This window comes from Hoplias malabaricus, chromosome 12, assembly GCF_029633855.1.
Source record: "Hoplias malabaricus isolate fHopMal1 chromosome 12, fHopMal1.hap1, whole genome shotgun sequence".
Classification (NCBI taxonomy): domain Eukaryota; kingdom Metazoa; phylum Chordata; class Actinopteri; order Characiformes; family Erythrinidae; genus Hoplias; species Hoplias malabaricus.
In genome coordinates, this window is record NC_089811.1 from 20,013,831 (window position 1) to 20,040,173 (window position 26,343).

Below are 26,343 nucleotides of genomic sequence, written 5' to 3' on the forward strand. Positions count from 1 at the left end.
CCACAACATCTGTGGCTGAGACAAGGACCAGCCCTGCTTACCTTCAGACCACAGACCAGATCAGGCACTCTGAGAGAGGTATGGCTGACTTTGTTTTCAGCTGGCTTTGGAAGTTAGTCTCTTTCAGAAGCTCAAATAAAGTTTTGAAGTACTAAGAAGTTATGGTTTCCCATGCAGTCTATCTATAAATATATCTGTCTATTTATCTGTTTGTTTGTTTATTGTTTCATAGATGTCTATGTTTTCTCCCTTCAAAATAGTAGGCTATGGGAAAATATTACAGGGCCTGCTTTACAGATCTATGGACAATTATGTCCAGGCAACCCATGTATGTGTTTTTGGACAGTTAGAAAACACAAACACACACACACACACACACACACACACACACACACACACACACACACACACACACACACATTTATAAACATAAAAGACAATAAATGCCTTTTTTTGTCCGATTTCAGATTGACACGTGATTTCAAAAAGAAAATCAAATGGTCAAAATATACAGTACCCATTTCCATTTTTTCAATGAACTTGTTCTGCTTTTTGCTGGCATAATACTCCTGCTGTGTTTACTGGTTGCTGGACTCTTTAGTAATCTTTTATTATTATTATTATTAGTAGTAGTATTAGTATGCTTTATACAGATCTATCTCTGTTTTTTACTGCTCTTATGTACGACCCCTTGTACAACCACTGATTTTGTGTGGCAGATTGTATTAGCACTTGATTATATAAATTGACTGTGGCATATTAAGGATGTGAAATATCAGTTTCCTCACATTTATTTTCGTCTAAACAAGGCATACATTATTTAAATTTAAAAAGGAGACAAAATATGTCTTTGTAGAGGTTTATAGTAGTAGCCTATTATTTGTGCATATTCTAGTGTCCTTGCGGTATTAGCGACGAAACGATGGCGTCTTCCTGTCTTTGTGGGGCTTGTAGTTTTTTATTCATTTAGCATAAGCTTCACAACGAGGAGACTGTGTTACATAAAACTACATTTTCCAGCGGACTCTCTCATTCAGCCGCGTCCTGCGTTTTCAAAATAACTGCCTGAAGTTTGCCAACAGGATTAAATGCTGTTGTAAGTGGAGAGAAGCAAAAGTAAATCTACCACAAATCCCATTATAAAGTGAGTAATCTAACGTTTTCAGGCACTCTGTCTCATCATCGGCTTTGATTACGATTAACGAGAAGAATCCACGGGCTTGTAACACTGACTGATGAATAACTCTTCTACTGACTGATCGTCACTTAACTAGGTTACTGTTGGAATTTCACAGTTTTAAGATTGTGGAGCTGGACATTGAATGGTTGTCAACGTAGAGGAACCAAATACTAAGGCACAATGACGTTATTTAATTATTCTGTACAGTTTATTTAGTTTTCGATATTCGGTGGTGTTTCGTAACTAATAAAGTTTTGAACGTAGCCAGTAGTACGTCCACAGAGAATGATGCACACATTCCTTTTTGCAGTTTTGGCTGAGATTTAGTTATCATACTTCTATTTTCGTGTTGATACCGAAAACCGAACACTGAGTTTCCCATTGGAATAACATTTATGCATTCCACGCCTACCTCTGTGTACTGCTTGTTTTCCTCAAATGGTTGTATTTTAAATAATTTGCATATAAATATATATTCCTCCTGTTACAACCCTAGATTTTATTAAAATAATAATAATAATAATAATAAAGAATAGCAAGATAACCTGTGATGCTGCTGTTGTGCACCATGCCTTCTCTTCCTGCTTGCAAATTAAACAAGTGTCCTTTTTTTCACCTCAATTTCTCAGCTCTCCTCAATACTGCCAGCCTACCCTTATGCTCTTTCTGTAGTGTCTTAATACCCTCTCTTTCCTCTTCCCCTACCTGCCTTCACTGCCTTCTAAGTGCCCTCAACTCCTGAATTTGTTTATTTCAACTTGCCGTCACTGTCTTATCCCCTTTCATTTTCCTGCAACATATGAATAAAAACTTGCAGACAAGTTCAACTTTGAAGTTTGAAGTTTTGCCATTTGAAGTAAAATTTGTTGTCATGTATCATTTAAAATAAAATATTCTTTTTTTTTCGTAATTTTTAATAAATCATCAAATCAAATTTATTTATATAGCGCTTTTCACAACTGATGTTGTCACAAAGCAGCTTCACAGAATTCCAGTAAGACAAAGATTTGACATGAAATGTAAAAACAAATGTAAAACCCTCAAGTGAGCAAGCCAGGGGCGACAGTGGCAAGGAAAAACTCCCCCAGCTGAGGAAGAAACCTTGGGAGGAACCAAGGCTCACAAGGGGTGACCCATCCTCCTCTGGTCAATCTACTGGTGATGGTAGTTAGTAGTCCATGAGAACTTCAGTGTAGGGACAGCTTCAAGGCACTTGGGGGTTGCTGGAGCGTGGGCAGCTGGTCTGAAGCGTGGAGGAGGGTCTCGACAGTCATCCATCAGTGTCCAGACAGACAGGTGGGCAGTTGTTTACTCGGAAAGATGTAAAGGGATGGAATTAGTGTTGAACTGTTTTGTGTTTGTAAAGTAGAAAATATGAAAATTTCCAGAGTGTGGCTAATGACTCCGGCAGATCTGACTATGACAGCTTTAACTAAAAGGAGAGAACCAGGAGGACACACAGACACGGGAGCATCCTGAAACACTGGTATCCCTCCGCTCCACCGTCAACAAACCTGAGTGAACGCGAGAAGCGGTGGGACGACAGCACCAGCGTCTCAGTTTACTATAATTCCCTGTGTCCATGGACCCTCCGGATCTGCCGCTTTTATCTATGGCGGAGTATTAGCTACCAAAAGATAAACTAAACAAATGTGTTTTTAGCCTAGATTTGAAGATTGCGACTGTGTCTGAGTCCCGAACATTTTCTGGAAGATCATTCCAGAGTTTGGGGGCTTTATAAGAAAAGGCTCTTCCCCAAGCTGAGGCCTTCTGAATTCTGGGAACAATTAAAAATCCAGTATTCTGTGATCTGAGTGAACGTGGAGGCTCATAATAGGAAATTGTATCTTGAAGATATTCAGGAGCAAGCCCATGTAGAGCTTTATATGTTAATAACAAAATTTTGTAGTCAATGCGGAATTTAACAGGCAGCCAATTAAGTGATAATAAAACTGGGCTGATATGTTCAAATTTTCTAGTTTTAGTGAGGACCCTAGCTGCAGCATTTTGAACTAGTTGAAGTTTTCTTAAATTGCTGCTGATGCATCCTGACAGTAGTGCGTTACAGTAGTCAAGCCTTGAAGTAATAAAGGCATGTACTAATGTTTCTGTGTCCTGAAGGGATAAGGCATTTCTAATCTTAGCAATATTGCGAAGATGTAAAAAAGCTGTCCTAGTGGTACTACCTATGTGTTGATCAAATGATAAATCCGGGTCAATTATGACACCAAGATTTTTTGCTGCTGAACCAGGTTTAATTGGAGAGTCAGCGAGATTTAAAATTAAATCTGATAATTTATTTCTTGCCACTTTTGGGCCCAAAAGCAGGACCTCTGTTTTGTTGCTGTTTAGAAGGAGGAAGTTACGCAACATCCAGCCTTTCACGTCTTTTACACAGTCCTCTATTTTCTTTAATCTGTGTTTGTCATCGGGCTTGGCTGAAATATACAATTGTGTGTCGACTGCGTAACAGTGAAAGTTAATGTCATGGTTTCTTATAACTGTGCCTAGCGGTAACATGTATAATGTAAATAATAATGGTCCTAAAATAGAGCCTTGTGGAATTCCAAATCTTACTTTAGAATAATTTGAATTTAGATTGTTTACTTTTACGAATTGATAACGTTCCGTTAAGTAAGATTTGAACCATAATAGGGCTGTCCCTGTGATTCCAACCATGTTTTCTAACCTTTCTATGAGAATATTGTGGTCTATTGTATCGAAGGCTGCGCTTAGGTCAAGAAGCACCAACAGGGATACGTGGCCTTGATCAGAGGCAAGAAGAAGATCATTTGTTATCTTGACTAGAGCTGTCTCTGTACTATGATGTTGCCTGAATCCAGATTGGAATTTTTCATATATATGATTGTTATGTAGATATGAACTAAGTTGTTGGGACACAGCTCTTTCTAAGATCTTGGACAGAAATGGCAAATTAGAAATAGGCCTGTAATTAGACAGTGTACTAGCATCAAGATTTGGTTTCTTGATCATAGGTTTAATAACTGCTAGTTTAAAAGCTTTGGGTACATGGCCCAGAATAAGGGATGAGTTTACTATAGTTAAAAGAGGATCAATAATAGCTGGTAGTACTTCTTTGAGCAACTTTGTGGGAATTGCATCAAGTGTGCAAGTTGTACAATTTGCGGAGGTGATAATCTTCTCTAGTTCTAATTGTGGGAGTGGGTAAAAGGTTTCAAGTCTTTCTTTTACAGTTATATTATGTTTTATATCATTCACATCGGGTGGCAGCCAGGATGGATTTGATCCTGTGGCTTGAGTTTGTTGTCTAATATTCTCAATTTTATTATTAAAAAAGTCCATAAAATCTTTACTGGTGAGAGTTGCTGGAATTAGTTGTTCAGAACCTGCTTGATTTTTTGTAATTTTAGAAAACACACTAAACAGTGCTCTCTGATTATTTTTATTATTGGAGATCAGCGAGGCCAGATATGCTGAGCGAGCTTTAGTGAGGGCATTTCTATACTCTATAAGGCTGTCCTTCCAGGCAGAATGGAACACTTCAAGCTTGGTTGATCGCCATTTCCGTTCTAGTTTTCATAATGTTTGTTTTAAAGTACGGGTCTTATCATTATACCATGGTGCGAGCTTTTTCTGTCTTATACTTTTATGTTTAAGTGGTGCTACCTTTTACTAAAGTAGATCGACAGGTATTTTCTAGGTAATCAGTTAGTACATCTAGGTCCATTGGGTCTGATGGAGTTGGAACTGGGGTCGATAGTTCTGGTAGGTTTTCTATAAATTGTAGGGCGGTAGATGGTTTTATTATACGCCTTGTAGAATAGCGAGGGTTCTTACATATATTATGGCTAAAACGTAGCTCATATGAAATTAAGTAATGATCGGAGATTGCTGAGGATTGCGGTAAGATATTAATTTTGTCAATGTTAAGACCTAGTGTCAGAACTAAGTCTAAAGTGTGGCTGCAGTAGTCTGTAGGCCCTGTTACATTTTGAGTAATACCAATAGAGTCTAAGATTGAGGTAAATGCCTTTTTTAGTGGGTCACTTTCCTTTTCAAAATGGATATTGAAATCTCCTACAATTATAACTTTATGATTGCACACCGCTAGGTTTGTAGCAAAATCACTGAATTCTTTCAGAAATTCTAAGTAAGGCCCTGGTGGTCTGTAAATGTTGCATAATAAAAATGCGTCCTTTTTTGTGACCGGATTTGTAATAATAGTGGAGAGAACCTCAAAAGAATAGAAGGTGTCACATTGTTTAAGACTAATTTCTAGGGTATTTTGGTAAATTTCACATACTCCACCTCCTTTTGCCTTGGGCTATGTGCATAATTATAGCCTAGGGGGGTGGCTTCATTTAGTGCCAAATATTCATTTGGTCTAACCCACGTTTCCGTGAGACAGAAAACATTGAATTTATGATCACTTATAATATCATTTACGATGAGTGCTTTTGAGTTTAGTGATCTTATGTTGAGTAACCCAAATTTTAGTTCTGAGGTGTTGCTGCTAGGTGTTGTGTATGATTTAATATTGATTAGGTTGCTGAAACAGGCTGATTTTGTTTTTCTACTTTTACATTTAGTTCAGGGGAAAGACACAGTCTCAATACAGTTGAACCTGGGTGACGCCTCAAGACAGTTCGCAGACGGTCGGTTTAGCCTGTCTGTCTGCGGCCTGGTCCCGGCTCTGGATTGTCAGCAGCTATCTACACTACTCTGCTGACTAACTAAAAGACTATGTGCTGTGCTGCAAGAAAGTAAGGCAGCACCCTCCCGCGTGGGGTGGATACCATCCCTACCTATAAGACCAGGCTTGCCCTCAATACGAAACCAATTGTCTATAAAGCCCACTTGATTTTCGGAACACCACTTGGACATCCAGCAGTTTAACGCCCAAAGTCTGCTGTAAGCTTCGTCGCCACGCCGCATTGGTATGGGGCCAGAGCAGATTACGGCATCGGACATCGTCTGGGCCAGTTTAATCACCTCTGTAATATTACCCTTAGTTACCTCAGACTGCTGCAGACGAATATCATTGGCCCCTACATGAATGACTACCCTCGAATATCTCCTATTAGCTAACAGTCTAAAGTTGCCACTAATATCCGGCGCTCTGGCTCCCGATAAACAGCTAACTGTTACTGCCGGCGCCCCTAAAGGAGTAGCTAATTTCACATGTCGAACAATAGAGTCTCCTATAACCAGAGCACTCTTAACAGGCTCCTCAGCGGGTGCTTCGCTGAGCAGGGCAAACCTGTTTGACACGCGAATCGGAGGAGCGTGGTGTCCCGGTGGGCTAGCTTTGGCCTCAGCGTTAGCATCAGCCTTAGCTTTCCGGCTATGACGCCGAGACGTCACCCATTCACCCTGCTGTGAGGGCTCTAACGCCGGAGTCGTGGGGGTGCTAACTCTCCCTAAGGCACCCGGAGTTGCTAACACTGAATCTCGCTGTTTATCCCTTAACAATAATAAGCTCTGGATGCGCACTTCTAACTGGTCCACTTTATCCACCAGAGAGCTAACTAGCTGACACTTACTACAAACACAACCACTATCTTTATCTCTAGAGGTGGAAAAGGGGGTTAAACTAAACATGCCACACTCTGAGCAGGCAAAACAGCCAGTAGTAGCCATGGAATTGCAGGTACTTACCGCTTTTAGTTGATTTTAGTAACTTACACCAAGAACGTTACTCCAGGGTCCGGTGGCAGTTTTAGTGCCTCTGTAATGAATATTCCTGCGGAGACAATCTAAAAGATAGATCTATGGATGGTTAGTAGGTTATAAAAACAGATATAAATATAGAAATAACAGTGGAAACGAGTAAACAGGAAAACCCGAGCGATCAAAACAGCTTCCAAACGGGTACCAGCTTCCAAACGGGTACCCGTTTGGAACGGTTAATCAAAGTGTATTGACTTTTGGTGTGTGACTGTGCATGTGAGAGCATGCATTATTTGATGTGATGGTCTGCCCATATTACTTCTATCTGAAATCTCCTGTTTTCTTTGAAAATATGCTATGAAATAACACAATTTCATGGTGATTTTAGATGTGATATACTTATACAATATCAGAAAAACTGTCATTGTGGTGGTACCCTCATTTATGCATAAACCTTTTTTAGGTTTAAAGTATACCTTTAATCTCAGTAGTAAAAAATGTAATGAAAGTTAACACACTGGAGCAACTGTACATGAGTTTAAGCTTACTATGCTTCATGCCATGCTTCTGCTGGGTTGTAAAACATTCTCTGGAGTGATGAAGCACCATTCAAATACTTTGGGACCTTTATCATTGTGTAATCTCATGTAGCCTCACATTGCCAGTCTTTCTACAGAGAGTCTAGGGCCAAGAACCACCTACTACTGCAGGAGAAGAAATGTGACTGACACGTAAAAGGACCCATCACAAGTCTGCTATTTTGGCACAATGTGTAGAAGCAGGCAATTGTTGATTCAGGTCAAACCAGTACAAAAAAAAAACACGGAAGTACGTTTATGCGGATGTATGGACAGCTAGTCAGAATGCAACTGGCAGAATCCTGACAGGCCAGCTTAACATGCTGAAAGTGTCAGATTTTCTGTCTTCTTGTGGGCTCATGTGGCATATTGCTGTTAATGCAAAGAAAGTTTCCCACATGTAGCATACATATTTCACAGAAGTGTTTTTTGCGTAAAATTGGGACAAACTACCAATATTCTTCATAACAGCAGCTGTTGGATATGTGGGATTCCACAAACCAATAGTCACATAGTGTATTTACTCAAATATCTTTTACATTCCTTTTACAATGTGCTTTGTTTCTCCGCCAGGTTCATGATGAGGAGTTGGTGGACACGTCTAAGTGTTTTAAGTACAGCAGCTCTTGGCTCAACTTTCTGGTGGCAGAGGAAACCTGAGCCAGTTCAGAAAGATTCAGAATCAAGTTCAGTCCCTCCAAGCTCTGACCAATCCTCATCTCCGTATGAGCTTCAGCTTGTCCAGGTTTTGTTTAGGCATGGAGCAAGAACACCGCTGAAATCTATACCTGATGTTTTGGAGGTGAGATAGTTGTCCAGCATGAGTAGACCCAAATTTTGCTTCTGGATATATTTTCATAATGCACAATGCCAAGGCCAGTAGGTTAAATATATTGCAGTGTATTTTGTTCCAGTGTTCAAGGAATCAATTTTAATATAATTTTCATGAATACATTTACATTTATATATTCATTAGAGTATATTCATACACCCTCATTTTGAAACTGATGCATGAAAATCCCAAATTCAGTAGCTCAGAAAATTAAAATATTACTTAAGACCAATACAAAAAAGGATTTTTAGAAACGCTGGCCAACTGAAAAGTATGAACATGAAAAGCATGAGCATGTACAGCACTCAATACTTAGTTGGGGCTCCTTTTACCTGATTTACTGCAGCAATGCGATGTGGCATGGAGTCGATCAGTCTGTGGCACTGCTCAGGTGTTATATGAGAGCCCAGGTTGCTCTGATAGTGGCCTTCAGCTCTTCTGCATTGTTGGGTCTGGCGTATTGCATCTTCCTCTTCACAATACCCTATAGATTTTCTTTGGGGTTAAGGTCAGGTGAGGTTGCTGGCCATTTAAGATCAGGGAGACCATGGTCCTTAAACCAGGTACTGGTATCTTTGGCACTGTGTGCAGGAGCTAAGTTGGAAAATGAAATCTGCATCTCCATGAAGTTGGTCAGCAGTAGGAAGCATGAAGTGCTCTAAAAATTCCTGGTAGACAGCTGTGTTGACCTTGGACCTCAGAAAATACAGTGGACCAACACCAGCAGATGACACGGCACCACAAACCATCACTGACTGGAAACTTTACACTGGACTTCAAGCAACGTGGATTCTGTGCCTCTCCTCTCTTCCTCCAGACTCTGGGACCTTGATTTCCAAAGGAAATACAAAATTTACTTTTATCAGAGAACATAACTGTGGACCAATCAGCAGCAGTCCAGTCCTCTTTGGAAGTGAGACACTTCTGATGCTGTCTCTTGTTCAAGAGTGGTTTGACACAAGGAATGTGACGCTGAAACCCATGTTTTACATATGTCTGTGTGGTGGTGGTTCTTGAAGCACTGAGTCCAGCTGCAGTCCAGTCTTCTGAATCTCCCCCACAGTTTAAAATGGGTTTTGTTTCACAGTCCTCTCCAGGGTGCGGTTATCGCTATTGCTTGCAAGCTTTTTTTCTACCAAATCTTTTGCTGCCCTTCGCCTCTCTATTAATGTGCTTGGACACAGAGCTCTGTGAACAGCTAGCCTTTTTAGCAATGACCTTTTTTGTCTTGCTCTGCTTGTGTAAGGTGTCAATGGTTGTCTTTTGGACAACTGTCAAGTCAGCAGTCTACCCCATGATCGTGGAGCCCACAGAACTAGACTGAGAGACCATTTAAAGGTTTTGAGTTAATTAGCTGATTACAGTGTGGCACCAGGTGTCTTCTATAGTAAACCTTTTCACAATATTCTAATTTTCTGAGATACTGAATTTGGGGTTTTCATTAGTTGTCAGCTATAATCATCAAATTAAAAGAAATAAACACTTGAAATATATCTGTCTGTGTGTAAGGAATGAGTACAATATACAGGTTTCACTTTTTGAATGGAATTACTGAAATAAATCAACTTTTTCATGATATTCTACTTTTATGACCAGCACCTGTATGCAGGGAATCCAGAGAAGTCTCTGTTTGTAAAGAGTAAGGCTGAGTGCATGCACTAATGCCATGAGAACTGATGTACCCCCATACCCAATAAGAGATTTGGCATTTATCACTGATAAAACTCTGAATAGTACCTTTCTTCTTTGCCACAGTGAACTCGATATCAGTTTTTGCCAAAAACAAGCTGAAAAATAGACTCCTATGACCACAGCACACAATTCCACAGTCTTTCTGACTATCTGAGATGAAGTCAAGTCCAGAGATCTTTGCAGTATTGCTGCTTAGAACTGATGTATAGCTTCCTCCTAGCATAGTAGTTTTATGTTTAGTTTCTTGTAGCTTTGTAAAGTGACAACAGTTTTCCAAAGGCCTTTCAAGTCCATGTGGCAATATTTAGAATAGAACCATGATGGTTTCTCATGCAGTGCCATCTGAGGATTTCTCTAAACCTATTCACAATATTTTGTACATATATCATAATAGATTGTGAAAACCATAAAATTTGCAAAGTATTTATTTATTTTTTTCCACTCTTTGACAAAACTTTCACCTACCTTGGCACAAAGTGGTGAGCTGAGATCTCTCTTTGTTTGCAAAATCTGAGTCTGTGATGTCGTTTTTTACTATTATTTTATCCCAGTTCCAAATGTAAAGGCATCAAATAAAAAATGTATTTATGTGCATGAAATACCATCAGGATGGTCAGGCAAATCAATGGACATTTTATATTCGTAATTTCCATCCATCCATTATCTGTAACCGCTTATCCAATTTAGGGTTGCGGGGGGTCCAGAGCCTACCTGGAATCATTGGGCGCAAGGCGGGAATACACCCTGGAGGGGGCGCCAGTCCTTCACAGGGCAACACAGACACACACACATTCACTCACACACTCACACCTACGAGTCGCCAATCCACCTGCAACGTGTGTTTTTGGACTGTGGGAGGAAACCGGAGCACCCGGAGGAAACCCACGCGGACACGGGGAGAACACACCAACTCCTCACAGACAGTCACCCGGAGCGGGAATCGAACCCACAACCTCCAGGTCCCTGGAGCTGTGTGACTGCGACACTACCTGCTGCGCCACCAGGCCGCCCCTATTTGTAATTTTAATTTTGTAATCTTTTCCAGAACCATTTTCATTACCATGTCTGCAAAATCTTGAATTTAATTTTTTGCCTGTAAATCTACCATGACCTTCTAAACTTCTTGAAAAAAAAAGAAATCAGCTTAAAGTAAATTCCATCACATCCTAATAACAGGGACACTGGAAATCACATCAAATATTTCCAGACATATAAAAAGTTAACTCACATTATTACATGTGCCTGGTGTTCTGGCATACTTCCATGTCTTTTGGCCAGACTGCCTACCCGACTCAAAGTTGAAACACTGTTAGTTCAGCCATATTTCACAGTCCAATTTGTGAACTAAATTTGGACCCGTTGTGCATGTTTCCACCAAAGTTAGGGTGATTTTGCTGTCTGCAGGCTTCCCCCATCCCATTATTTGCCATAAAACCCTAAATTCTTCATTGAAATGTTCACTTTGATGACGTTGAAAGGTGAGCAGAAGGCGTAAGGGTCAAAGTGTTCAAGGAGTATGAAAGTTGAGAGCTTAACAGAGCCTCGAACAGAAATTTATTGAATATTGTTGAGGTAATGTTTATCATAGTCTCTTCTTTATGTTTGGAGGTGTATCTGTGACCCAGCCTTTTGTTTTTTACTATATATTTAATAAACAAAGTAATGTTAGCTGTCCCTATAACGACACAAATACAAGGTCACATCTCACCATTCCTGATTTCTGATGAGTGCTTCAGTTTTGTAGCTTGGTATGAACAGAAAATAACAGGCGTTTCATGATCATACACACACTGTCTGCAACTGACAAGATAAAATATTTTAATAGTTAGTTATTATTTGTTATTATTGTTTAAGCTGAATGGAAAGGAATAATATATGTCCATAAAGGCATGTGTTTGTCTGCCCCAAGTGTTTTTTGGAAACCAAAATATGGTCACCCTAATCAACAAAAACTGGTTTATGAACCAGAAAAATTAGTTCCCAGCTGAATCCAAAAAACAATAGGTTCTTAAGCACGAACCATGGTTGAATGGTCCATAGGGTGACCATAGGAGAAATAACACAGGAACATGCACTGTTTGTTTGTGTTCCTGGTGCTGTGTTTGGCGCAACACAGCGCTTTGGCCAGACCCTCGACTCTGTGTTGGTCAGTTCTTAAGCTCATCAGGACATCTCAGAACTGCAAGAAAACACATGTTATATTTCACAGAAAGAGGAGAACTGCTGAATTTGTCTTATTTCACATGAGTGTGTCTTTGCCTGAAATATAAAGGTGGTGGGGAGACATTTTGTGGCATTCATGTGTTTATAAAACTCTGTGCACAGCCTCCTTAAACTTCATGTGCTTTAACCTGTTACATTGAATAAATAAGTAATTGTAATTCTTAAAATCAACAAAATATTCTTGGTCTTCTTTTTTCTTTGAAGGTAGATCATCTTTTATTTATTTTTAAATAAAATGAACAAGAAAAACACTGATGCTGGTGTTAAAAATTATGAACAAAACTTGTGCTCCTTTTTTCATTTCTGCATTTATTAATCCTGCCTTATATAGTTTCTGTACACAATCACATAATAAAAACCATGTGTAAACAAATACATTCATATGAAGCACCAAAGCTTCTCCAGACCTCCCAATGACAAGGGTATGTATTTTAGCCTTTCCTGTTTCTGAAATGCCAGAAACACCACTATGGCTATATGGCAAATGGCAGTTTGGCAAAACTAAGCTGGCCTAGTTTCTCTTTGCACTTGTATTGTTCTTTTTTGTCATTGTTTTATATATATATATACATTTTTTTGGTAAACCTCGAAATGTTGAAACTAATAAAATCAATGTTGACTAAAAGAGCTAGCTCAAGGACAGGTGCTGATTTTCAGTAGGCTTGATAATAAAGTATTATTTAACATTATTTAATGCTTTATATTTTTTGAGAATATATCATAAACATCTATTTATTAGTATTCGTAATATATAACAAAGGTACTACCAATTAGTTTAAGATTGTTTTTCCACTTTCTTTTTTAATGTATATGAAAGATTGTTTTGAAAATTTGTCTGTCTTGACATGGACTTGATGTGTCCTAGAGTTGGTCTTGACTTGAACTCGGTAATGGTGTTCAACACTACATGCTGGGATTTTTTTTCTGCATTTACAATGATCAATTACTATTCTGGCTCAGTTTATTTCGAATCAAACCTGATTTAGAGTTCAGTAAATATAAAAAGTTGTGAACTAGCTTATTTCAGTTTTGTCTTTTTATAAACACATTTATTTGTTTTCTGCTTTTAGGCACAGTGGGCTCCTGACCTGCTGGAGGTTCCAGATCATACCAAAATTGATTATGTGGTCACAGATCTAAAGGGGGGCCCTAAACCCCCTGCACCAGTAGAGGACAGCTACAGATCCAAAACTCTCAGTGTAAGTGCATGTGTACATTTGATCTGCTTACAGAATTGAGTAAAGAATAAAACAACAGTAGGAATATTGGTTAATGTACTCTGTGAAAAGATTCTTTCTTTCAAATTACAGATTGCTCAGTTTATGATTGTCATTTTAACTTTAAAATAGATTATCTCCCACCAGTTCCACTAGTGTTCCAAGTGATTGAACACTATCTGATTTAAGTTCATGATGAAATGGGTTTCCTCCAGGGGCTCTGGTTTCTTCCCATGGCCCATGGTACATGGATTGGCGATTCAAATGTAAAAAAAAATGTATTTCTAAAAAAAAAGGAAATTTACAGGAGAAGGGGAAAACAACTTAATTTTCAGCAGAAGTCTATATAGAACTTATTTTATTCCAAGTCATTTTTAGCATGTCTATTGGTCCTTTCATCATGAAATGTTCATACAATCAACAAATGTGAAGATACTGCAACAATATGAAATTCATTATGAGTTTAGTGAATTTAGTTTGTTTTTAACTAATCTTAACTGTTTTTAAACTAGAAACATGCTGTTTTGATGGTAGATGGCATGAGGTGAAATATTGCCTCAGCCAGTTAGTGTCCTACGCTCTACCAAACAAGTTTTCATTGAAACATTCTTAAAACTATGTATATATTTCTATGCATACTTTTACTGAATATATTCAGTATTCCTATATTATATACGAAGTATGTATAAAACTTTACAAAAGACTTTATTGACACATGTTACATGCTGATTGTTTTGTGTGGTATATGTACAGTTTTCCAGCAGAAGAGGTTGAAAAAAAACAGTATTCTACAATGATGACATGTAAATATGTCTCTGCAAGGCATGGGTATTGACGTATTGAACCATTCCCCTATATAGGGAGGCACATATCCGGGTCAGCTGACCACACTGGGCATGCAACAACTGTATGATCTTGGAGTGAGGCTGAGGAAGAGATACATACATGATGTGGCCTTACTCACACCTTCCTTCAACGATAAAGAAGTTTAGTGAGTTCTCCATAACCTCTGTTTAAAAAACATTTATATTGGGTTCCCGGTATGAGTCTTCCTTCCAAGGTTTCTTCCTCGTGTGCAGAGGGAGTTTTTCCTTGCCACTGTTGCCCCTGGCTCGCTCATAGGAGGCTTGGACCCGGATCAGAAGCTGCTTTGTGATGACTTTTTGTTTTGAAAAGTGCTATATAAATAAAATTTGATTGATTGAGTTTGAGTGCGCAAACAATTGTGTTATTTGTGGGCTGTTTACTTATTTATAGGGAAAAAAATTATCTTTTCTGTAACGGACACTGCTCAGGGTTGTAATGGGTCCAGGCTGAACACCGAACAATTTGGTGCAAGGCAGGAACTATCCCTGGACAGGGCATCTGTCAATTGCAAGGCATTAATAAGAAAACGTATTTATTATTTTTGGTCCAGTAATGGAATTGAAGCTTACACAAACCAGTGATAATTTAGGATCATTTTTTTGTTTATTGGATAAAGAACAAAGAGCATTGTCTACATATGGTTTAATCAAAGCTTATTTTATTAACAGCAAAAAGATTTAGCAATGAGCAACGCTGTTGATAGGCATTTCCATTGCTCTCAGTTTAGACCAGTTGACAGCACACTACACCTACTGTGTGTCCCAAACTTTTTCCTATTCACTGTTCAGTGTCCGAAATCATTTACTACCCTCCTGAATTCAGCTCCCTAAGATAGTGTACTATATAGGCAGTAGTGAATAGGAAGCCATTCTGGACACTGGGCTTAAAACCATACTCAGGTAAAGTATTGTTACTTTAGGGAAATAATGACTCAAAAAATATATTTTGAACCTTAGTGCAGAACGTAATACATATTTTCAAAAGCACTACATTTTACTATGTTACTATCTACCTTGCATTGTTGGCTTAGAAACTGTACATCACAATTTCTCCAACTTCACTAATTATAATCTCTTTTGTAAGATGGACATCACTGACTGAGCTTTGAATCTTTTTGTCTGCAGCATTCGTTCCACCAACATTGTCCGTACCATTGACTCAGCAAAGTGTCTGGTAGCAGGGCTTTTCCAGCAAAGACAAATAGGTAAGAAAACATTGACTGTGTGTGTTTAGGCAGGCACCATGTGTTAAGTTTGTGTCTAAAATTTGTGTATATTTTCTAGATATTGTGCCTATCCTCACAGTTGAGGCAGAGAAAGAGGTCCTCTACCCAAACTATTATGGATGTCAACTGCTGAAGCAGCGTACTGGGTAAGTACTGTGTATTTATGTGGGAATAATGACTGTTTATTGTGAGCAGCCCAGAGTAAATGTGTCAGGTAAAATATTTGTCACAATTATTAGTATTAATATTTCTTAACCATTGCTTTTGCAGATGAACAATTTCCTAGACAATTTACTGACACTCATAAAAGCCACTCAACTCCAACAGCAAATTGCTGACAACAGGACTGCTACATGTCACATGATACATGAATGCTGTTGGCATTCTGCAGGCAGTTGCTTATATATGAATACAATGGTTCTATTATAATTAAACAGTTCCTTTTGTATTATAGGGCTAGTCTGTTACTATTAAAAAAATTCTGCAATTTAAACAATTTCTTGTGTTTAACAATTGATTCTCTGATTGGAGAGTTCAGTCTATTGAATTGTGCACAGGCAGGGTGCCAAAAACGTTTAGGTCATCATTTGTCATAGCTCAGTTTGTTGATTTCATCGTCTCCTGGAACTGGGTCAAGCAGCCTATGTCCATTTTCTAATTAAGTTTACCTTCTTTTCACTTAGTGAATTAGTGAATACTGAAGAAAGCATTAGACAGTGCTATAAAAGAAAGCAGATGTGATATTCACTCTATGCCCAAAGGTATTTAAACATTTCTTATGAATGCAGCTAATTATGGGTGCAACATTTGTGGGCATAGACATTCAGTTGTTCAGTCATGGCTTGCATAGTCACCACAAATGGTCAAAACATGATCAATGCCAAGTGTTGGCGATACAGCTTTCCAAGTACTTGGCTGTGACCTTTGAGATGAGCTGGAATGGCATTTAAGATCCTGAACTAATCATTCATTAGAAGAAGGAAAGTGTGCCAAGCACGTGTACACAAACTTTTGGTAACATGGTGTATTTCTGTGGTACAAGGTCAAGGTTTTTTCTGTAACTCCACTTTAATATTAACATCTGACTCTCTTTCTTCAAGTCATTGATTAGCTTTGACTGTATGATGAGCTGTCTGACTGGATGTAGTGTTGTTGGTTTTGCAGATATCGTTGGGCAGAGTCATCTACATTGCCGGACATTGCTTCAGATCTTCAGAGCATTCAGAAAGCATTGGGAGTCCAGTCACAAAAGCGCCTCGACTTCATCCTCATCAGGGACGACATGGTGGCCAGAGAGGTTAGGCAGCACTACACAGTTGAAATAAAATTACGATTCATGTGATAGTCTCAAAGCAGTGTTTTTACATCTCCACACAGTATAGTGTTGCAGCCATTTGTGGAAGGCCACTACATAAATAACTCCAATAGTGCTGGGTGACATGAGCACAAATCTATATCACGATTAATTGTACATTTTACCGCAATTATTATTAATAAACGATTATTTTTGTTTTTGTGATTTGACCCTCATACATCAGTGATGAGGTTTTTACTGTAAATATGATCCAGTATTAAAGTTTTTTTTTTTTTCATTTTTTCTAATGTTGCTGGGAGCTTGATCCTCTCTTGTTTTTTGAGCACTGTTTATATTTGGTGTGTCATTTTGTTTTTGTCTCTGTTTTTTTCTCAGAGTTTACATTAGACTTCTTTTTGTTCAGTGTCGTCTTAATTAGAGTCAAATCACAACATGTCCAAACCACAGATGCTGTGTTTTTTTGGTACGAACTGCTCGAGTGGCTCGGTCAGCCTCTGAGTTTATGTTGCTTCCATGTGGCAGATAGGGGGCAGAATCACGTGACTGCAGTTTGGTAGCGTGGTTTTAACAGTACATGAACACATAGCGAGGACAAAACAGAATAAAAATAATGAATATAATTTATATAGACAAGATTAAGTCGATTAGAAGTTATGAATGTCGATTTCGATTAGTTTTTTATTTATTGCCAAGCCCTACTCTCCAATATTTCCACCTGCAACATGCCAGAATAATAAAAGTAATATTCTCAAAAATGTTTTGTTCATATTAGTGATGTCCCTGATCCCAATCTGAGTTGTTTTGAATATCTGAGTACTATCCCAGTACTGTGTAGTACTAGTATTGTGTCTCGATCCGATACTTATATTTTCCTAGATAGTACTGTTACAGAGTGCACACTTCAAGTACTCTGTCAAGTGTGTACACACACACACACACACACACACACACACATATATATATATAATAAACATTTTAAAATGTATATTTTTCATTTGGTTTAAAATTTGTCCATCCTTGTTTTCCTGTAGACTCATGGCCTGCCATGTCCAGCAGTTCTGGACAGCTGGAGAACCACAGTAGAACAGAGAGCTGTTGATATGATCTGCCACATCTATGAGCCCCGAAACAGGTGACCCAGCATCAAAAGTACATCTACAGCAGGCTAAAATATAAATATGTACAAACAAATATACATATAGGTTTCTAACTATTTGGTGTATGATATTTTTTGGTGTATGATAATTGTTGATATTTCAAGCTAATCCATGAATTAATACAATTAGAATTAATTATTTGACAATGCACACAGTAATTTTTGTAGGCCTTTTTTAACTTCTGTATAATCCTGTTTTAGCCTGTTCATCTTGGAAAAATATACATATTGTATTACCATTCTGTTGGCATTCAACAATTGATTGGTTTAGTGTTGTATTTACACAAATTAAAATTTTATCTAGAAATCAGCTGAACACATATTTAGCTGTTCAATTTAATATGCAGCTGATGAATGCAACATTAATTCAGTATAGTGAATTTTAAAATAAAAGTTGATGATATGACTAGACAGGCCCTAAATAAAATGGCATGAATTGACCAAAAAATAAATGGCAATGCCTGACCCCCAAAACTGATTATTTTAACACTAATGGAGACATTTTTTTGTGTTTCAAGGCTGAATGATAATGAATGAATATGTTGTGTTTTTTGCTTGGATTCAGGGAGAACATACAGCTGTGTGTTGGTCCTCTTCTCCATATTCTCGTTAACAACATGGAGATGAAGGCTCAGGGTAGTGCCTTGGATAAAGACAGGTGAGGTTTATATATATATATATATATATATATATATATATATATATAATTTGAAAATTGCTAGGCTTTTAATGCTTTGACAAAAGGCAGTTTAATAGTTTTATTGTAAATCATGAGGCAGGGCACCTGGACATATTTTCTGGAAAGACTGTAACTCAGAGATTGTGTGATTCCAATACTGAGTTTAGTCGCTTTTTTTCACCGAATTATTGTTTTCCCCTTTTCTGCTGATGCACTGGCATTTGATAAATTCAATTTACGGGCAACAGCTCTGGTGGATATTCTTGCTGGGAGCATGCCAATTGCGCACTCCCTCAAAATGTGTGAAATCTGTGGCATTGTGCTTTGTGATAAAACTGCACATATTAGAGTGTGGCCAGCCTAAGGCACACCTGTGCAATAATCATGCTGTCAAATAAGCATCTTGATATGCCACACCTGTGAGGTGGATAGATTATCTTGGCAAAAGAGAAGTGCTCACTAACACAGATTTAGACAAATTTGTGAACAATATTGGAGAGAAAAATGCCTTTTGTTTACATAGAAAATTCTTTGAGGTCAGCTCATGAAAAATGGGAGCAAAAACAAGTGTTGCGTTTATATTTTTGTTCAGTATGTAAGATGTAAAACATCTTATGCCAGTTAATTCGAGCTTCACATAGGGCCCAACACACTCTCTTCCTACCTGCATCACTCGCTCTTCACAGGGGTCATCAGGTAGGCACCCCTCTTGTTGGTGTTTGGCTGAATTAAACCCACGACACCTCCAGAAGGCTCAACAGTAAAGAATGCTAGCTTTGCAGGCCTACCTTACCCTTTACCATCAAAAAACGTAAATCCACACTGGCCTCCCTGGTGACTAAGGCTGTAAAGCTGGCACTGTTAATGCATACTCTGTGCTGCCAGTTCCATGTGAACTGTGCCCAGTGATTATGGGTAGGCTCCGGACCCACCGCGACCCAGAACTGGATAAGCGCTTACAGGCAATGAAAGGGCGGCATGGTAGCGTAGCAGGCAGTGTTGCAGTCACACAGCTCCAGGGACCAGGAGTATGTAAATATTGGGTTGTTTTCAATTGCATGAATTAATTGCATATTGTTTTTATTTTTTGTATTTGTTGAGTGTAATGTTGAGCATATGTTAGCTAAGATAACAGCTTTCACCTCAAAGAATGCAGAACCGTTCTGTGATATTTATTATGCAGTGGTGGCTGGCTTTGTCTCAGAGAAATTAGTGCTTCACTCCCTCAGCTATGTAGTATTGTTTGACTGGTGAAGTGAGTGGGAACTGGCAACAAATAGGAATTGAGAATTGTATGAATAGGAAATGTGAAATACAGAGATATTTGAGTATTGCTTATTCTTAATTATTTTATTGGAATGAAACGTGATATTTAAGCTATGAATTCTAACCCTAGTTTGTGTGTTTGTGTTGTATAAGGAAGCTGTACCTGTACTCTGTGCATGACACTACGCTGATGCCATGTTTGATGGCTCTGGGTGTGTTTGATATGAAATGGCCACCATACGCTGCTGACATCACACTGGAGCTACACCAGCACTGCCACAACAAGCAACATTATGTCAAAGTATCTTACCTGGGGCAGGTAAGAGCCACTCATTGTGCCATATACAGAAGTCTCAATATTCCTGGTCAAGTCATGTATTGCTGACTTTCTAACATTGTCAGAAACAAGGTACAGACATTTAGTGGTACATTTTGAAGATATTCATAGCAATTTCTAATCACTTCTTATCCAGAGCAACATTTTTAATCAGGTTACACTGGTAAACTTGTACGCAGTGAATCTTATTGGTGTAGTGTGATATGGTTACCAGAGTAGGTAACTGAACCCTAGTCTAACATGCAATCAGTGGTATTATCCACTACACTACACCAACCACATTTTGATCACTAAATGGTACAAACAGTGTAATGTTCTTTCAAAAACCTTAAACAGTGCTCTTAATTTCCAGTTGTATAATCTAAAGATATTTCTCTTTTTCAGAGGAAAAGATTAATATTTTGAAGGTTTCTTATCAACAGAATGAAACATCTGAAGTTGAACTCAGTCTGTTTGTTCACTAATTTTTTTAAACACAGTGATTCTTGAGTGCCAGCCCTAATAAAATTGAGACATATATCCTTGAATAAAATATAATAATAAAATAATATAATAATAAAATATATCAACAGCTTTAGCTAAAGTAGGCTTGTTTTACACTGAATGATGACTGGATTAGGAACATCACCCTTGAGCCTACACTCTGTCCATTTTATCAACTCCACTGACCAAATATGAACACTTTGTTGTTCTAATAGTACAGACTGTAGTCCACCTGATTTTTGGCATATTTTCTTATCAACCCCACAGGACCACGACAGTAGAGATTTGATATGGGTAGTGTATCATTCTCAGTGCTGCAGTGACGCTGATGTGGTGGTGGTGTTGAGAATGATGTACCATCCAAATCATACCCGCTTTGCGATGGTCCTGTTGGTTTTCTGATCATAGAGGAACAGGGTTAAATGGGGATAAGAAAATATGCAGAGAAACAAAGCTTAAAAACTGTAATTGTAGAACTACGCATTGCCCCTGTATAGTCAGTGGGGCTGAGAGAAAAGATCTAATGTCCCTAATGTTCCTAATCCAGGCTTAAAGAGTCAGCATAGCATGTTACACTAAGTGTGCTGCCATTAAGTTGGTCAGTGCGATACAGCAGTGTGCACCAAAAGTATTGCTGGATATCAGGCTTCATACAGGTTCTACCTCCACTTTACATCCTACACAGCGTTCATATAGTTATGTGCAAAATAATAGTGGTGTGTTTAAAACAAATGAGAAAAAGCTCAATTCTCATAAGAACATTTATTTCTATATTCACAAATGCGCTGGGAGCACTGCACATTAAAATTTCAAATGAAAATATCAAATTTTAAACTGAAAATTAAGAAAAAAGAATAATAGGCTGTCATTTTCATTTACAAACTCGAATATTTACAGTATAATCTAAAATTTGTTTACAGATTTAGGTTTTCTGTTAACCAGTGAATTAATATTTAGTTGTATAACCTTAATTTCTAATAAGTGTTTTTGCATCAAAAACAGCATTTCCACAACATTTTCAATCAGGTTGAGGCCTGGGGTTTGAGCTGGCCACTTCATAACATCAATCTTGTTGTTCTTGAACCAGGATGCTGCCCTCTTGCTGGTGTGTTTGGGGTCACCTTCTTCAGCATAAGGCCACATGACATCTTCCATTATTTTGATATATTCAAAGTTGTCCATGGTGCCTGGTATGTGAAAAATGGGCTTGAATCCAAAGTATACAAATAAACTAAAATATAAACACAATGCTTTTGTTTTTGCACCCATTTTTCATGAGCAACATGGGGACGTGCATGAGGTGATGAATGAATGGCACAACAATGGGCCTCAGGATTTCATCTCTGTGTGTTTAAAATGCTGTCAACAAAATGCACCTGTGTTAGTTGTCCATAACATATGCCTGCCCATACCATAACCCCACTGCCACCATGGGCCACTCGGTTCAGAACATTGACATCAGCAAACTGCTCACCCACATGACGGCATTTGCGCAGTCTGCCATTTGCCCTGTAAAGTGAAATTCATCCGTGAAGGGAACGCCTCTCCAATGTGCCACGTGCCATGGATTGTGGGCATTTGCTCACTCAAGTTGGTTACGACAACAAAGTACACAACAAGATGAGCTTCCCTGAGGTTTCTGACCATTTGTGCAGAAATTCTTTGGTTATGCAAACCAATTGTTGAAGCAGCTGTCCGGGTGGCTGGTCTCAAACGGTCTTGGAGGTGAAGATGCTGGAAATGGAGGTCCTGGGCTGGTGTGGTTACACATGGTCTGTGGTTGTGAGGCTGGTAGGATGTACTGCCAAATTCTTTGTAACACTTTGGAGACTTATGGTAGAGAAATGAATATTCAGTTCATGGGCAACAGCTCTGCTGAACATTCCTGCAGTGAGTATGCCAAATGCACACACCCTCAAAACTTGTGACATTGTGCTGTGTGATAAAACTACACATTTTAGCGTGTCCTTTTATTGTGGCCAGCCTAAGGCACACAGGTGCAATAATCATGCTGTCAAATCAGCATCTTGATATACCACACGTGAGGTGGATGGATTATCTCTGCAAAGGAGATAAAGTCTGAGATCTTTGAGGTCAGCTCCTGAAAATTAGGAGCAAAAACAAAAGTGTTGGGTTTATATTTTTATTCATTATATGAGAAACATCCCCAAATGATTATGCTTGCACCTCCATGTTTTACATTGTACTGTGGCTTGAATTTATTGTTTATGGGTCATCTCACAAAGTGTCTGTGACTTTGCCTTTAGACCCAATAAGAAAAATCTTTCTCTGTCCATGGAATGTTGCACTACTTCTCTTTAAGCCGGTCGATGTGTTCTTTGGCAAAATGTAAATTTTTTAAAACATGTTTTTTAAGCAATGGAACTTTACCAATGTTTATTGCAGATAGTTTGGTTTCATGTAGGCGACTCCTGGTTGTTGCAGTACTCACAGGTCTTTGATTTTCCTGGATCATCCCTGATCACTGGATGCCTCTTTACCATTATTGTTAGTCATTGATCTATGCAGGTGTAGTATTTCATTTTCTGCCATGTGTGTGTCCCCCCCCCCCCCCATGTTTAAGCTTTTGAGATATTTTTAGGTGAGCAGCCACATATTTTCTGCACTTGTTTATTATGTTTACTCTTCTCCGATCAACTTCTTAATCAAATTTTTTCTCCAACAGTACAGTGTCTGGAATGACCCATTTTACTGACTGAGCAAGGGCTAAAACCAATTTTGCTATCCATTTGCTGCCTCCTCATAAAATAAGTGCCACTAAATAAGTGCCATAATTGACACCTGTTTCTTCACAGAATGAATTACCTCAGTAATTGAACTCCACACTTCTATTAATTTCACCCAGTTAGCAGCATGCATGTCATGACTGTTGATTCTGTTTGTTGCCCATTACACAGCTACAACTAAGTCATGAATTTTATCCCATGTTGTATTATCTTTTCTGCCAAAATCAGTAATTAAACATATTAGCGATGTTAGACTGCTATTATTTTGCACATAACTGTACATACTTACATGGATATTATTTGCCATGGATTGGTGGACTAAAAAAAAATTCAATATAAAGGCTTTCTTGTTGGTTTCTGGTTGGTTTGAATTTGTTCTTTTGTGTCTTTACAGGATCAGAAGTTACCTGGCTGTAGCGATGTTTACTGTTCACTGGGAGAGTTTAAGCAGGTCCTAGCTGCCTATTCCTTGCCTGAGGAGAGCTATAATATCCGCTGTAATAGCACAGAGTAGGCTTCTGAACTCTCAGCTCGAGCAAACTCACGCCTCTGAAACACACCAGTGTCCACCAAACATCTACTCTTCTCATGCTTATGCCTTCTTGTTTATTTATAATTTACAAACACATGAAGAGGGGTACCTACTTCGTCATATTTTATTTTAAATATTGCACCTTCCTATCCGGCGGGCAGCAATTATACAGTAGAGTTTAGAGTGAATTCCAAATTGTAAGGACTGCAATGTACCATAACCATAAGTTTTAAAAAGCAATCTGCAAAAAGAGTGATATTTATTAAAGTAATTATTTATATTTATAGAAAATTGTGAAACTCACAGGATGATATATTTGTTCAAAAATTTACCAGTTTATGCTTCATAGGGTTGGTTTCACACGCATTTAAAACAAAGGGTCAAAAGTACGGAAAAGACTTAAGAACCAAACTTACTTATTATTAGAAGTTCATCGATATTCTTTCACTCAGTAACATGCCGTATTTTATGTGCAGGGATAGATTGTGCAAGAATGTGTGTATCATGAACCCCCTCTATTTGGGGGCATTTTATCACTTCATGTGTGATTGTGATATGGAATAATTACTTGAGTGAATTTTTCACTTTATTTCAGGGTATTATGTTTTTCTTAAATTTTATTTTACAAGCTACTGAATTAAAGTGTGGACAAAGAGGTGTTAAAAGTGTTAGTCTCAGTCTCTTTAAATTTAAAGCTAAACAAATATTTCACGTTCTGAAACACAACAGTAATACACTTCATGTTTAGATTGTTGGGGGATGGTGGTGTGAAGGACTGACTCTATCAACATCCACAGTACAGTACAGCTGAATTGTCCTTGAGCAAGGCATCTAACCCTGAATTGCTCCCCGAGTGCAACTTTTGTTGCACTTTGCTCTAGGTGTGTGTGTGTGTGTGTGTGTGTAACTCTGGGGATGAATTTAATGCATTGGCATAATTTTTTTTATTCATATTTTTAAATGTTGATTTGTTCATTATAATAAAAAATGGTTGATATTTATATTTTATATAAATATACACAAAATGCAAATATAATTTCTGCTACAGGGCGGCATGGTGGGGCAGCAGGTGTCACAGTCACACAGCTCCAGGGACCTGGAGGTTGTTGGTTCAAGTCCCACTTTAGATGACTGTATGTGAGGAGTTTGGTATGCTGTCCATGTAGGTTTCCTCCAGGTGCTTCAGTTTCCTCCCACAGTCAAAAAACACATGTTTGTAAGTGGATTGGCAACTCAAAAAGTGTCAATAGGTGTGAGTGTGTGTCGCACTGTGAAGGACGTGCGCCCCCTGAGACAGTTGGGCTTTGTAAACTGGATAAGTGGTTGCAGACAATGAATGAATTTCTGCTACACATTCAAAACAACAAAAAAAGGACCTTTGCTTTTAATAACATTTGTTTGAGGAATGAGGACACAAACTCAACCCAATGTGAAAGCAGAACTACTAAATATGGTGTCCACTTGCTACCCATCCAATTAGGCACACCTAGCTTGGTCTGCCTTGTGGATGTGAAATCAGAGACAGTACCTCAATTGTTGCTGCACAGTTTGTTGGTTTTCCTCTAAACTTTCATCAGTGGTCACAGGACACTGTTGACTAAATATATTTGATTGGTGGATGCTGCATACAAGCTGAACAGGGCAAACAAAGTATGCAGAGCATCTGATGGACAAATTATTGTAATTGTAGAAATAAAAAGTGTTTAAGGGTAAAAGGGTAAGAAACTGGACACTGAGTTCACAATGTTATAGTTGATTGTTGTATGTAATCTTTCAGATTGAAATTTCCTATTACAAATAAACAATTATGTGGAAAGTAAAATGAATAAATAAAAAACAACAACATTGGGGTTTATTGGAAAGGTGATTTCTCTGAAATTGCAAGTATTTGGGAATGTAATAAAAAATGTAAAAAAAAAAAACAAAAAAAAAAACACCGCAAATACACTAATCAAAAACGATAAATCATCCCTGTGTTATTACATCATAAATGCCCAGAGTGTTGGACCTTAACTTATAGAAATTAGTCAAACATAAAGTTTTCGTTATAAACAATTAGATATATTTAGGTTAACTACACAATTAGATTTTTTTCCAGCTTGTCCATGATAGTGTGATAGAAGTAAACATAGGCATAAAAAATAAGTTTTTAGTATCCAGGCCATACCACCACTGGGTGTATCATACACCTGCTTCAGTTTGGCTTGTTATAAGTGCACAGTTCAAAAGCTAGCATGCATGGTGTTAGGGGGGGCATTAGTGACTTTCACATCTGTGAAGGCACTGTTAATGCTGAACAATATTTACAGGTTTTGGAGCAACATGCTGCCATCCAGACAACATTGTTTTCTGGGAAGGCCTT

At 38.3% G+C, this 26,343-nt stretch overlaps 1 protein-coding gene across 2 annotated transcripts; it reads left to right on the top strand.

Annotated features, from left to right (window-relative positions):
- acp6 (acid phosphatase 6, lysophosphatidic) lies at positions 1-24,880 on the top strand. Of its 2 annotated transcripts, none has more exons than XM_066640973.1 (11): positions 1-78; positions 7,984-8,212; positions 13,228-13,356; positions 14,235-14,365; positions 15,366-15,445; positions 15,525-15,612; positions 16,631-16,763; positions 17,813-17,913; positions 18,503-18,595; positions 20,036-20,201; positions 23,844-24,880. In XM_066640973.1, the coding sequence occupies exons 2-11, from the start codon at positions 7,988-7,990 to the stop codon at positions 23,961-23,963; spliced, it is 1,266 nt and encodes a 421-aa protein (XP_066497070.1). In that variant the 5' UTR covers positions 1-78; positions 7,984-7,987; the 3' UTR covers positions 23,964-24,880. The 2 variants fall into 2 exon arrangements, with proteins under 2 accessions (XP_066497070.1, XP_066497069.1); XM_066640972.1 differs by lacking the exon at positions 1-78 and adding an exon at positions 1,019-1,144.
- The last annotated feature ends 1,463 nt before the right edge of the window (positions 24,881-26,343 follow it).